This window comes from Rhamphochromis longiceps, linkage group LG15, assembly GCF_057381845.1.
Source record: "Rhamphochromis longiceps isolate RC_006_pf linkage group LG15, R_longiceps_female_GT1.1, whole genome shotgun sequence".
NCBI lineage: Eukaryota > Metazoa > Chordata > Actinopteri > Cichliformes > Cichlidae > Rhamphochromis > Rhamphochromis longiceps.
The window spans coordinates 23,192,372-23,207,106 of NC_140571.1; the positions used below are offsets into that span (position 1 = coordinate 23,192,372).

Consider the following 14,735-nt stretch of genomic DNA (forward strand, 5'->3'; position numbering starts at 1 on the left):
GTGTGTGTGTGTGTGTGTGTGTGTGTGTGTGTGTGTGTGTGTGTGTGTGTGTGTGTGTGTGTGTGTGTGTGTGTGTGCCTTCTTGCGAACGCCGTCTGTTTTCCACATTCTGCAACGGTAAAATACGACTTTGAGACGGATATTTGTTTTACCAAATGGACAATTGCTGTTGACAAAACTCGCCTCATGGTTGACTCTTTCCCACAGAGGGGGGTGCTTTAATAAACTTATTCGAATATGAGCTTTTTTTTCCGCTAAGGCTTATTTTAGGGGAGGAGATGTACGAAATTATTTACCGGGTTACAAGCAATGATAATATCGGCTGTTGACTCCTCAACGTCATCATTTTCTATCTATTGAGAAAACCCATTGTAAAAGTACCCGCGGGGTGGGTGTGTGTGTGTGTGTGTGTGTGTGTGTGTGTGTGTGTGTGTGTGTGTGTGTGTGTGTGTGTGTGTGTGAAACAAGATCGCCTGTCGCTGCAATTATGGTTTGTTTTTCAGTCTCTCAAAAGGAAAAGTAGTATTCACTAAGGGATATTTATTCGTTTTTTACACATAGGCAGCCTGTAGGTTACAAGCGGATAGAAAGTTCTTCTTTTCATCACAAGCTATGGTGTATCTTAAAGGTTTTTTACAGCGTCTGTATTATAGGAAAATAAAATTACTATTGAAATCTCTACAGGAAGTCACTCTTTATTTCCATTACAAACGCCGGTGCAGCTTAAGAAAGTAAAATTACACCCGCTATTGTAAAAAAAAACAGAGAAAATTTTCATAATATTGAAACAGAATTCAGACTATGAGTTTGCGGAAAACTAGCTGCCGCTCTGTCTCTCTATACATCACAGAATCATCTGCTGCATCACCGCTGTGCTTAGGGAACATGACGCATCAGGTCTGAAAATGACTAGACACTTCCGGAGTATTTCCGGTAGGATCGAGGCCTTCCATAGTAAATATGCTGTATTTGAATATGTCATATTCAAAGCCTTCTTCTTTGGGAGAGCAGATCTCATCGGACACAGGAGCGCTGCTGGGCTGCAGAAGGAAATCCATCCTGTGTGTCTGTGACTTAGAAATTGTGACGGACTCCTCCTCTCTGCTTTTTATTCTCCTCCCCTGCTGCAGACCCTCCCTCTAAAAACTTTTTTTTCCCAACAACAGATGGCGCTCTTCCGGAGGTTTCCCCCCTCCCTTCTCAGGATGCAATTCGACACGCTTAGCAACAGATGGCGCGCTTCCGGGGTTCACCCCCCCCTTCTCCGGATGCGATTCGTCACGCTCATTACACACTTCCGGGGGGGAGGGGGGGGAGGTCAAAAGGTCGTGATTAGGGCCATCAATCACTTCGGATTAAATTTTGTCATAAACTGTATGGGATTATCTCTCTAAGGTCTGAACAGGATGTAATAAAACTCATACAAGTTCGAGACCTGAATATCCATAATATAAATCCATAATCAGAATATTGAAACACAAAACAACTATGTATATGATCTTGATACATGCTCAATCAGATCATAGCGGTTTGAGGGGAACATGTTTCGTCAAATATCTGAGTGACTGAAGAAGAGTAAAGAAGGATGAATGATGACACATTTCACCCACTGAAAGCAAAACACGCAGATGAGCTGAATCAACTTAATGGGAACGACTTACATTGAATAAACTTCTCTATTTTATACTATTTAATCTATAAAACTGGATGAGATGACACTGGTAATATAAAAGCCAAGTTGATCAGTTGAATCTGACTGAAGCAGCAGAAACCCCGATGTTTTCATAGTTAATTGTAACATCATCTTCATCTTGATCATAATGTATCTGTGGGACACAAACAAACAAAATAAAACATTTCGTAATGCGAGTTAAGACAAGTGCATTTTAATAGCTTCTGTATTGTCTCTGGTTTTTTATTTGTCTGTCTGCATGTCTTATTTTCAGTTGGCTTTTCATCAGGTTACTTCTTGTTTTATTTTGAAGGTTAGTTTGTCATGTCTCATTTGTGTCTGTGTTTTTGAGTTTTTGTTACCGCTGTGCAGCCGTGTTTGTTTAGTTGTCATATCTATTTTAACTTCTTTTGCTCTGCCACCTGCCGGTCTGCTTTAAGTTTGTCAGCTGCTGGGTCCAGCTTAACTATTCTACCACAGCTGTGAGATAAATATAGCTTTAGTAAAAATTTATAAGGAGAAGAGAGCATCAATAACTTTCCCAAAATGAACTCTCACATGCAGATTCACTGGCGTTCTAACCAACAACCCTCTAGTTTTAAATATAAGGAAACACAACTTGTGAATCCTCTGCTGTACCACATTTAACTCAAGAAATTTATAATAATCTCATGAACATCATGAACTACAGCTATTAGTAAATAACAAATGTCATAAAACAACCTTTAGGACTTTTGACTTTTATGTTGGATTACTATGTTTTTTTTACTTACTGTTTTATCCATCTTGGTCGTGTTCCCTAAAATGAGAAAAGGAAGTCAATTTCAGTCTAAAATAAAATTTCTAAATCATTCAAAGTTCTCATTATTAAATTTGCCTTTAGTTCTTGTCCATATGTTGACTGACACAGCAGTTATTAAAGTTGCTGCTAACCCCACAGAGACAATAATGGACCTCAAAGATACAGAAGAATCTGAAAAAAAGAATAAAAATGTCAACTTATTAAATATTAACCCCGATTCTTTTGTCCCCATGATAGAACAGAGAAAAACTGACTCATAGTGTGTTAAAACATTTATATTTCTTTTTATTCAATCATCTTCTGAAAGAGGGAGACCTCTGCACAGCCCAAACGCCAGTTGCAGGATCTCTAACAGTTTTAGCTCCACATATGTCTTATATGGTGTTATTTCTGTACTTTGCACATCACACAGTTTCAAACATTGCTTATATGGCAAAATTCCTCTTTTCTGTGTCTTATCTATTAATATGCCTGTGCACTAAAACTTCCTGTTTTTCAGTTTGGCTGAGCACTTAGTTTGTGAGTCAAAAGTGGCCTTGCTCTACAAGCCTTCATTATTAAAGTACATAAAACAATCTAATGAGCAGATACACATTAAAAATATCTCTCTATTTCTTAACATTAAATAATTTGTTTAAAGTTTTCTGTTCCTTTTAAATTCGGTCTTTTTAAAGATCCAAATGTTTACCTAACCCCTTGAAAGTATTTTAAAATATTCAGATGCTATTGTTTTTGTTGATAAATGCCAAGCACTTAAAAACATCGAAAGTTTGTGATTGCATAAGTTTTTGCACCTCATGAAATATTTTTTTTCAGTTTTTCTCCTCATGTAGTGCTTGTTTAGGTTCTTCATTTATCAAGTCTGGCACATTTTAATCTAAATTATTAAGTGTCAGAAAAATAATGAATAAAAGAAGGATTACTGATGATGATAAAAGAATATATTTATGGGTGACTACCTTGTGAATTATTATTGTTGTGGTTGTTTCTGAATTTGTGTTGCTTTCAGTTTTTCTGGATGGTGTCTTCGTTGATTTTGTGTCACCTGAATAAATGTATAATATAATTTAAAAAAAGACACAACTAAACGTTTTTGTGTTATAAATATAAGAAAAAAAACATTGTGGTAAAAAGAAACTTAAAATCAGTCAAATATATGTTTATGTGATTTTAATCACATTAACCTCCTAGGACCTGGCATCCACATATGTGGACACCACATTTTGGGTTATTTAGACCAAAATACTCAATTTTGCTCTACAAGGGCCTGATATCCACTTACGAGGACATTTTACCGTTACTGTTATACAGTGGGGCAAAAAAGTATTTAGTCAGCCACCGATTGTGCAAGTTCCCCCACCTAAAATGATGACAGAGGTCAGTAATTTGCACCAGAGGTACACTTCAGAGACTTTTGCCCTCCAGCCCGGCCAAAAGTAGGGAGTGGGGACCAGACGAGACAGGCGTCAGGCAGCTGCTGCTCAGCAGATTTCGGATGCCGGTGGCTCTGGGTCATCTTCACCCCCAGTCCCCAGATCTCCACTCGCCTCAGCCTCTCAGCCCGACAAACCTCCTTCGACCGAGACCGTCGAGGCTGTCGATGACCTTTGGCAGCGCAGTTGCGTAGGCCTCAACGTCGACCAGCGCCAGCGGTTGAGGTGCCTCCTGGACGAGAATGTGGACATCTTTGCCGCCAGTGACAAGGACTGTAGGCAGACGAGTCTGGTCCAGCACACCATCGACACCGGCTCTGCTCAGCCCATCCGTCTGCGCCCACACCGGCTGCCCCTCTCAAAACGGCAGGTAGCGGAGGAGAAGATCCGTGAGATGGCTGCGGCTGGGGTGATCGAGCCGTCCAATAGCCCATGGGCGGTACCCGTGGTTCTGGTGGGGAAGAAGGATGGCAGCCCGAGGTTCTGTGTGGACTTTCGCCGTCTCAATGCAGTCACCAAGAAGGACTCGTACCCGCTGCCGCGGATCGACGAGGCCCTATTTACGTTACTGGCTCCAGTTGGTTCAGCTCCCTCGACCTACGCAGCGGTTACTGGCAGGTGGAGCTAGCCCCCGACGCAAGGCCTAAGACTGCATTCACCATTGGACAGGGGCTGTGGCAGTTCAGGGTCATGCCATTTGGGCTCTGCAATGCGCCAGCGACGTTTGAGAGGCTGATGGAGAGGGTGCTCGTGGATATCCCTCGTAGCCGCTGCATTGTGTACCTGGTGGTGCCCGGTGGTGACTTCGACAGTGCACTGTCTCACCTGAGAGAGGTCTTGAGTGCCATCCGACGAGTTGGGCTGCGGCTCAACCCCGTGAAATGCCGCCTGTTGGCGAGAGAGACCACGTTCTTGGGCCATGTGATCAGCGCTCGAGGTGTCGCCACTGACCCCGCAAAAGTGGCAGCGGTCCGGGACTGGCAGACTCCCTCGAACGTCCAAGAACTGCGGAACTTCCTGGGCCTAGCCTCCTACTACCGTCGGTTCATCAAAGGGTTCGCGACAATGGCCAGCCCCCTCCACCGCCTGACTGACAAGGGACAGCTGTTTGGCTGGGGGGATGCCTGTGCTGCGGCTTTTGCACAGCTGAAGGAGGCCCTCACCAGAGCCCCAGTCCTGGCCTACCCCGACGCCCGGCAACCTTTCATTGTGGACACTGATGCTAGCATTGTAGGGGTCGGGGCGGTCCTCTCCCAGCAGGATGAGGCTGGAGAACGGGTGGTGGCGTACTTCAGTCGTGCCTTGGGGCGAGCCGAGAGGAACTACTGCGTGACCCGGCGGGAGCTGCTGGCCGTGGTGCTAGTGGTGCGGCACTTCCAGCCATATCTGCATGGCTGCCGGTTCCTCCTGCGCACTGACCATGCATCTCTGACTTGGCTCCTGAACTTCAAACACCCAGAAGGGCAGGTGGCCCGCTGGCTGGAGGTCCTTCAGGGCTATGACTTCGAGATCCAGCATTGGCCAGGTCGACAGCATGGCAACGCTGATGCCCTCTCCAGACGGCCCTGCGTAGCCGTCAAGTGCCGCTACTGCCTGCGACAGGAGGAGCGGGCCCAGGAGGTGCTGGGGGTGGCTACTGCTCAGGCCACAGCCGGCGGAAGGGGGTGGCTCCTGTTGACAGCACAGCAGCTGAAGCGGGAGCAGGAGGCCGACGCGACGCTGGTTCAGGTGGGGGCCTGAGATGGACTACTACAGGAGGCTGAGGGAGCGGCTGCAGGTGGTTCATGACTACACCCGCCAGGCCCAGGCCAATGACAGAAAAGAGCCTACGACACCAAGTGCCGAGGAGGGGGGGGGGGGGGGGGGGGGGTTCATGCCTGGCGACAAGGTTTGGGTGTACTGCTCAGTTCGCAAGAGAGGAGTGTCCCCCAAACTCTGCAGTCACTGGCAAGGGCCGGCGGAGGTCGTGGAGCGGCTAACTGACGTGGTGTACCGTATCCGCATGCCGGGCCCGGGGCGCATGGTGGTGTTGCACCGGGACAGGCTCTCACCGTACCGACCGCTCGCTCCGGCAGACGGCGGGGCAGAGGATGATGGTGGCACCCCATGTTCTGACCCGAGTGACTTTTCCCCTGCCGGTCGTGACTGGCCGGTGCGCCAAAAGAAGGCACCTGGACATTTGTAGGACTTTGTGTGGGGTAATGGGGTCGTCGGGGACGACTGACCCCTGAGGTGGGGGCTATGTAGCGGGTCGGGGCTGTTCGGGGTTCTGTTTGTACAGTGATGTTTTGTTTGTGTTGCCATGGTGACAGGTGACGCCCTCTCGCTGCGACGGTGTGTCCTTCCGGGGGTCAGAGGGCGCCCTGTGTTGTTGTTGTTTTTCGCTGTGCTGTGGCCGCGCTGAGCATTAGCTAGCGGCAGTGTTTTCTGGAATTGTTAATAAACGGCTGTGCTCCCTGGCTAGCTCACGGAAGCAAGACCGAACGACACCTCCATCTCCTCCTTTTCTGAGCTCGCCACAATATTGATACTTGCTTTAAGTTATGGAAAAATACTGGTTCAGCTTTATACAATGAAATGTTTAAAATGTCTTGAGAGACAAAGAGAGAAAGAGACATTTATTTACACAGTTGTGTGCTAACCTAAAAAAGGAAACATAAACATGAATATCTGGTGTAATAATTGTGTTCTCTGTTCACCCAGCCGTCTTTTAGAGATTCTGAGCAGTTCATAGTCATGTAAAAGTAGCAACGAAACCAACTGTATTTTCATAAACATTGTAAAAAACGATAATTTTTTAATTTAGGTGTTGATGTTTCTTTGGTTGGGGGGGAGGCATGGGTTGCCTGTGGGGGTTTCAGCTCGGCACTCTTCCAATAACCAGCATTTTATTAAATCTCTCGGAAACATTAAGCTCAACATCCATGAAAACAACATTAAGACAACCTTGTGAAGCAATCTAGCTACAAACAGCAATAACTTAATTAGCATGTTGCTATCACACTGCCTCAAGTCAAAACCAAAATGTCCTTTTCATTAAATACGAGTCCTTTATTCGACTGCTTCATTAAATACGAGTCCTTCCTCCAACTGTGTGAGCTATGTGATTGCAACATTGACAGTAGAATAGAGGTTGCTGGGATCAGCAGTGGATGCAGAGGATGGAGCATTCACCATGCTGTAGGTCACAGTATCGCCTTCACCATCACGATGAACCTGAAAAACAAAAGGAATTTGTATGATACATAAACTAACATGAATAAATGAATAACGTTGAAGTCCTCAGTGCCTTATTTTGCAATTTTGATGAAAGTAATCTGAAGCCTATCAAAAATGTAATAGCTTCTTCCTCTGCACATATTCAACATTAATCATATTAGACAGTCTTTGCCAGCTTACCTGGGTTTTACTGTTGCTATTCTTGGTGTAGCTGATGGTGGCATAGGAAACTTCAGGCTCCACCTACACAATGAAAAAAAAAACAGCAGAACATGCTGTCACCTCACTAATATGTGTGATGCTGTGTCACGTAATAATAACAACTCTTCATCTGCTGAACACTTCAAAACTCTTTAACTACCTTGAATGTCATATGCAGTGTTGGGAAGGTTACTTTTAAAATGTATTCCATTACAGAATACAGAATACATGCCCCAAAATGTATTCTGTAACGTATTCCGTTACGTTACTCAATGACAGTAACCTATTCTGAATACTTTGGATTACTTAATATATTATCATGCTTTTTACAACAACGTGAATGTACTATTGCTGTGTGATTTATTACCATTACTGAAGGTCCGCGGCTCCGAACCTTAGTAAAGGGACCTCTGACTAATACGGCGGGGTCCGTGTTGGGCTTTTAGCCGAAAAATAGCTTTACTTTGTTGTGTGGGTCAACTTTTCTTGCGAGAGACAGAGAAAGGCGTTGAAAGGCTGCTCCAACGGAACTTATTGTTTTCGGAGGAGAACACGGTGTACAGTCGAGTCTTAATAGCTTACTTACAACTGGGCTCGTCAGGCACTCTTCTTGGCTGCAGTGGTTATTATTATATTTACATGCTTCCAGCTCCCGTTTTTTCTCGATGACAACTCGTACCTTTCCACTCCCCTTTTTCTCCCTCCTCTTGCTCACAGACACGGGTATAACGGGTATGGCAGTCCATTCTCCCTGCAACACGGACTATACTGCCCATGATGCTACATTCTTTTGAGCTATTCTTGTAGCATTCTGCCTGTTAGCTTAGCACAACAACAACAACAGCAAAAAGGTGCTCTCTCACCCAGGAAACACACAGCCGCGCGAGAGATAGAGCGTCGCCCTGTAACCATGGCAACCGTAACGCTGCCTCCTGGAACAACAGAACGTAGCTGTCAAACAAAACCCAAACAGTCCTGACCCGCGACAATATGAAACAGGAAAGTACCGCAGTGTAATCCATTTATTTCAACAAAGTAACTGTATTCTAAATACCACCTTTTTAAACGGTAACTGTAACGGAATACAGTTACTCATATTTTGTATTTTAAATACGTAACGGCGGTACATGAATTCCGTTACTCCCCAACACTGGTCATATGAGGTGGCATATTGTGGTGACCTGCTCTACCTCCTGAGCTACAGGAGGTAGAGCAGGTCACCTGTTGATTGTAAGGTTGGTGGTTCGATCCCTGGCTCCTCCAGTCTGCATGCCAAGTATCTTTGGGCAAGATACTAACCCCAAGTTGCTCTCTGATGTATCCATCGGAGTATGAATGTGTAAGAATGTAGTTAGGAAGCACTCAGTTTAGAGAATGCATGGGTGTGAATGTGGTATGTTGTATAGAGCACTTTGAGTACTCTGGGAGAGTAAAAAAGCGCTATATAAGAATCAGTCCATGTAAACTGTCTCAAAATGTTATTTTTGCATTAAAACTGCTGTTCAGTGTTGAAACTGCTGTTCAGTTGCATCATCTTACTTCCTTATCCTTTCTATAGCTCCAATGTTTCTTATGCATTTATATTTAGAGAAAACATTAAAGACAAAGTGGTTTACACTTTGCTCTGGGTGTAGTGTGTGATCTCACCAAGTCCTGAATGGTTTGAGGAGCAGATTGAGTCTCGGTGGGCTTCAAACTCAGTCCCTGAAAAAGAAGACATAGTCCAGTTACATCTGGAGGAAAACTGTCTCTGTGATGCTAGTTTAGCTCGAGGTTAAGGCACCTCAATGATAAGCTGACATATTGCTTATTTAATGTAAGTTGAACAAACACTTAATTATGTATATTAAAACTCACAGCATTTTCATACTTCTGTGTTTTGTTTCCTGAAAAGACAAAAATATTCACTGTAAAACTCCACATTTGTCAAACCCTCTTGATCTATAAAAGTTTTATCTGTAAATGTTCTCACCCTTATTTTTCTTCCATCTGATGACAAACACAGCTGTTATTACCAATATAACCAAACCAACAGCTCCAGTGATGTACAATGAAAGAGCTGAAATAAAAAGTATATAATGAAACATAAAAACATATTTGGATGAAAGTTCTTACAAATGTTTGAAAAACTTTTCATGCAGCTTAATTGCATACAAAATGCGGTTAAAGTGACATGCTATATATGCACAATAACTTGATGAGAGTTGATGAGAAAAACATGAACTGCATGAAGGTTTAAATTCAGACGTGACTTTATAGGCAGAAACTGTCCGACTACATAAATACTAGGGGTGCAACGATATTCGTATCGATATTGAACCGTTCGATACAGTGCTTTCGGTTCGGTATGCATATGTATCGAACAATACAACATTTGTAATTTATTTGATCAACTTTCCTTCTGACGATGCTGTCTGTGTTGAGCGCTCAGTGAATCTGTGTTCGACTACTCCGCCTAGCCTGCACTGTCGAGCGCAGATCCACTGAGCGCTCAACGCAAACAGCATAGTCAGAAGGAAGAGCGCAGGGCAAGCTAGCGAGACAGAAGTTAAGCTCTCCTTGCAACAGGCAAATTGAACCTCATTCAGATCTGGCGTTTGGAATTATTTTGGTTTTCATGTGACGTATGACCCTGAAGGTAAGCGAGTCATGGACTAAAGTAAAACAGTATGTTGGATGTGCCACGCAATGCTCAATTACATTGGTGTGAACTAGTGTGTTAGCGCAGTTAGCTCGTTAACGTGTTGGCCGTCTAGCCCCATGCACGGAGCGATCGGCGGTAGCTCGTTAACGGAGATTTGCCGTGTTGTGGCGTTAAGGTCATTTCAACGAGATTAACCTGAAAGCACTAGTGGGAACACAACGAATATGACTGCACATTTACGCCGACATCATCCTACTGCAAAGACAAGTGGAAGCAGACAAAAAAAAGCAAGCATGCTACTAACTTTAGCCGAGTCATTTAGACAGCTGTTAGCACATGATTCTCCTTATGCTGCTGAGAATATAGCCCAGAAGAAGCGGATAGTATAGCTTTTATTTTGGAAAGAGCCATTTCTCTGTAATAAACTCTCTTTTCCAAAGATGAGTGATTCCTCAATCAGATACAGGGCTCGCAATATCGCTAGCCCGACGTCCCGGAGCTAGCGATTTTTTTCAGTCGGGCTGCCAAAATCTATCTCTTCCCTGCCCGTCGGGCTATTGTAGGAAAAATATATGTCAATGCTTTTGCATTCTTTCAGAAATGTAGCTGGGTAATTATGTCATTGGCATCGGTGAGCCACTGTCAATATGTGACATATTGAAGTCGCGTTTGAATTTGCGCTTGTTTTTTTGCTTTCACTTTGCAATCGTGCGAACTGTGTATAGAGAGTGACAGTACTGATCTGTGAGTGATGATAATTTGTGCACCAATTCCTCTGACATCGTCTTATTAATCGTTAGCTTACTATGCAAACATGACAAGTGAAATCTCCCGCAGCAAGCTTAAACATGTGAGAGGTTGATCGCGCAGAGAATCGCTGAGCTTATGTGAGTGAGTGTGTAAAAGCATTTCAGTTCTGCTGAGCCAAATAAGACAGGTCGGGGTGAAGAAGTGACAGCCAAAGAAAAGCTTACCACAAAACGGAGAAGTTATGACAAATCAGACTATAAGGCAAAAAGAAAGTGCAGCTTTATGGTTTCATGGACAAAAGAATTTCTGTGGCTGCAATATGATGAGCTAAATAACCAGGGCTGCACATAAGTGGTCCGCAGGTGCGCATTCGCTGTCAAAATAAAAAATGCGCACAAGGGTTAGGGTTAAATTTAAAAACTGTACTTTTGAGTTAAAATATATATTTATAATTTTAATAAATGACAAATTAAAAATGCATGAACATTTTTTTGTATCGAAAAAATATCGAACCGTGACACCAAAGTATCGAACCGAACCGAACCGTGAATTTTGTGTATCGTTGCACCCCTAATAAATACATCTCCACTACATCACATCTCCAATGACTACAAAGATATTCAGAAGTGAATCAATCACTGAACTGCAAAAATCAATCATTTTCTGCTTCCTGTAAGATAAGAGGCTTATTTTGGATGTCTCTAATGTAATGGAACAAAATGGAAAATAAATATTTAAAAACAAAAGTTTAAAAGTCTTCTTAAAGCTCCAAACAAACAGATATTTTTGATGAATGTAGTCAGCTTAATCATCATAATCTAACCTGTTATGGAAGGACTACTTTTTGTTATTGTGGTTGTTTCTGGTGTTGTGTCGCTTTCAGATTTACTGTTCATTTTTGTTGTTGTTTTTGGGTCAACTGAATAAATGAAAAAATAGGGGAAAAACATGTTCAAAATTTGTTTCATAGTGTGCTTTATATGTTTTATATAGAACAACATTTTTTCTGCTTAAAATGTTACATTTTTCTATCACATAAATATTTAAGGTGATTTTAGTCATTTTAAACATTTGATCAGGATCTCACCTGTTTCCTCACCTGAGGGCTGTGAGCTAAACACCTGTACTCTTCCTGATTTAGTATCAGTCACCTCACACTTGAGTATTTCATCCCTTGATGAGTATAAATAATTATTCTTCAGAACAGACACAGTAGTGGAGCAGTGAGTCTGTGAAATCACAATTTCTTTGTTCTCTTTGTCCACATCTTGACCTTTAAGCAGCCATTTCAATGTGTGACGACACTGTTCATTTCTCACCACAGAGCAGCTTAACGTCACCTTCTCAGTGTCCTTATGTTCAGTCACTGGCAACGATGGAGACAAAGACAGCTCAAATTAGTCAAGTTATCTTAATAACTATGATTGTTGTCATGTTTGAGAACAGTATGAAAATATTTTGATGTAAATACTCACAGGTAATAACAGAGAGATCAACCAACGACTGATGAACCAGAGTGTCCTCAGCTCGTGTTTTTCCTACTTTGTATTGTTGACAGGAATAAAGACCAACATCCTCGACTGTGAGCTTCTTTATAAGCAGAGAACAGTTCACTGTAACACTCAGTCTGTCTGATTTAGTTTTGACTTTTTCACTAATCTGTCCAAGTGTGATCAGCTCTACTGTTGGTTTGCTTGTTGAAGTAAAGATCCATGTAGTCCCATCACAGTTATTCTGCTTATCTATCACGTTTAGACAAGGCAGAGTGACGTCATCTCCAACTTTCATAAAAATGGATGTTTCATTTACAGATACTGTTGAGAAGATTAAAGAGAAATGTGAAAAATAAATTAGAATAAAGAATTTTTTACAGTCAGACTGAAGATCATTTGAGATACATTTCTAAATAGAGCATGCTCAGCTGTCTTGTTTACTGTAAAGTTAGTGTTGGCAATAATACTGATAACATTTATTTTAACTGCTATTAAAATGTTTCCTGTATTCTTACCTGCGATCTGAATCATCAGCATCCGACATAAAAACATTTGAATCCATCTGAATTCACCCATCGTGCTTCTCTGTCTCACTTCTTTTTTGTTCTCACTCTCGACTGTCACACCCTCTGAACTGATGAGTACTTAAAACTTTTGTACTTCCTGTCAGTAGCGAGATTTCACTTCCTCAGCAAAATGTCTTTAGTTCTCTTTTTTCCTGAAGTCTACATTTCATAAATGAGTATCTCACTCTTTGTATGAAATTCATAGTGTAATTTTTTTTATACAAAGTGACGTTATATTTATATTTAGCAGATGCTCATTGTGTCCATTCCCACAGTGTATTTATAATAATGATGTGTATGGCACATCATTGTTATAAAGATTTTTTGGTGAAGGTGAGAAATGTATTTCTTCAACAGTTAAAAGGTCAAACTCCTTAAACCCAATAAAATTTGACTTTTGATGTCTGAGAGATTATTTTAGTTTATAAAACAGAGCAGATAAGATGATTTAGTCAACTGAAATCTTCCTGTTCCTTGTTCTTAATCTTAAGTAATTGCTTCCTGATGAAGTCAAGAGGAAGTGTTTTCTTCAAAAAGTGGCAGCAACAACATTATCAGAGCTCTTCAGGTTTGACTCTATAATAACAACTAGATAAACAAAAGAAACATAAATTGTTCAAATACAGAGGAGATGTGACTAAATTATTAAATTATTATTTCTAACAGAATTAAGGTTGAGCTGTATATGTGCTCATTTTATTGTGTTTTTTTTTATTGTGTTTGAGTGTTTGTTTGTTTGTTTGTTTTTTAGCTTCTGAACTTTACTGAGCTCTGATGAGTTTAATTTACATCATTGCTTGTTTTTGTGAGGTTTGTGAGAGGTTTACTGAGATGTTTTTGTTCTGTCTGAAAATAAATCAAGTTAATTTGCATAGTAAAGTATCATAGTCAATAATAAAGAGAATAATGATGCAGACTTGACGGGAGAAGGGAGTGAAAGATGGATTCATGCAGCGGCTGCAGTGATACGTATACTGTACTGGTCCGTCGTGGTGAAGAGAGAGCTGAGTGTAAAAGCGCAGCTGTCAATTTACGGGTCAATCTACGTCCTAACCCTCACCTATGGACCACGAGCTGTGGGTAGTGACCAAAAGAACAAGATCACGGATACAAGCGACGGAAAGTATCTTCTTCTGAAGGGTGGCTGGCATCTCCCTTAGAGATAGGGTGAGGAGTTCGTCCGGGAGGGGCTCAGAGTAGAGCCGCAGCTCCTCCACATTGAAAGGAGACAGAAGAGGTGGTTTGGGCACTTGAAAAGGATGACTCCTGGCTGAGGAGCTCTGGGCATGTCCCACCGGGAGGAGGCCGAAGGGGCAGACCCAAGACACGCTGGAGAGATTGCATCTCTCTGGACAAGCTGGAGGAGGTGGCCCAGGAGAGGGAGGTCTGAGCATCTCTGCTTAGGCTGTTACACAACCCTGCCCTGAATAAGCGGAAGAAGATGTATGGATGGATGGACTTCATTCAAAAGTGGTTAGAAAACATTTTATGAAATTCACTTTCAGCGTTTTAATATGAAATAAGATTAGATAACACCTAAATACACACATTAAAAGTAAAGCTTGAAACAGAAAAACAACCAATATTAAAATGATCTCATTTTATATCTAAAAGATTTTTTGTATAAAACCAGAAAGGATGAAATACTGTTGATATGCTGCTGTTGTTGATCAGTGGAGTCTGAGAGAATCAGGAAATTTTGCAACGTTTACAGTTGATTGCTTTTAGTTTATTGCAGCATCATTTTTATCTTTATCATAATGTAACATCACTCATCAGATTTAAGAAATAACTTGTTATTGTTCTAAATATTTATTGATGGTTTCTTTTATTAATTTTCTTTTTTCCTTTGTTTTTCTTTTTGACACTGCATGTATTTGTCTGAAGGTTAGTTTCTTATGTGTCTTTATGTTTTATTTGTTTGTTTGTTTGTTTCCTTTGCTCTGTTGTCCATA

At 41.9% G+C, this 14,735-nt stretch overlaps 1 protein-coding gene across 3 annotated transcripts; it reads right to left on the reverse strand.

Annotated features, from left to right (window-relative positions):
• Nucleotides 1-1,742: 1,742 nt before the first annotated feature.
• LOC146652655 (uncharacterized) lies at nucleotides 1,743-12,826 on the reverse strand. Of its 3 annotated transcripts, XM_085382495.1 has the most exons (9): nucleotides 12,730-12,826; nucleotides 12,197-12,535; nucleotides 11,809-12,087; nucleotides 11,545-11,640; nucleotides 9,300-9,386; nucleotides 9,185-9,213; nucleotides 8,975-9,031; nucleotides 7,307-7,369; nucleotides 6,600-7,123 (listed from the first exon to the last, which is right to left on the reverse strand). In XM_085382495.1, exons 1-9 carry the CDS (start codon nucleotides 12,788-12,790, stop codon nucleotides 7,007-7,009), a joined length of 1,128 nt encoding a protein of 375 aa, XP_085238621.1. In that variant the 5' UTR covers nucleotides 12,791-12,826; the 3' UTR covers nucleotides 6,600-7,006. The 3 variants fall into 3 exon arrangements, with proteins under 3 accessions (XP_085238620.1, XP_085238619.1, XP_085238621.1); XM_085382494.1 differs by lacking the exons at nucleotides 6,600-7,123; nucleotides 7,307-7,369; nucleotides 8,975-9,031; nucleotides 9,185-9,213; nucleotides 9,300-9,386 and adding exons at nucleotides 1,743-1,826; nucleotides 2,446-2,471; nucleotides 2,550-2,645; nucleotides 8,007-8,024 and having other exon boundaries at nucleotides 11,563-11,640; XM_085382493.1 differs by lacking the exons at nucleotides 6,600-7,123; nucleotides 7,307-7,369; nucleotides 8,975-9,031; ... (1 more) ...; nucleotides 9,300-9,386; nucleotides 11,545-11,640 and adding exons at nucleotides 1,743-1,826; nucleotides 2,446-2,471; nucleotides 2,550-2,663; nucleotides 3,454-3,519.
• Nucleotides 12,827-14,735: the final 1,909 nt, after the last annotated feature.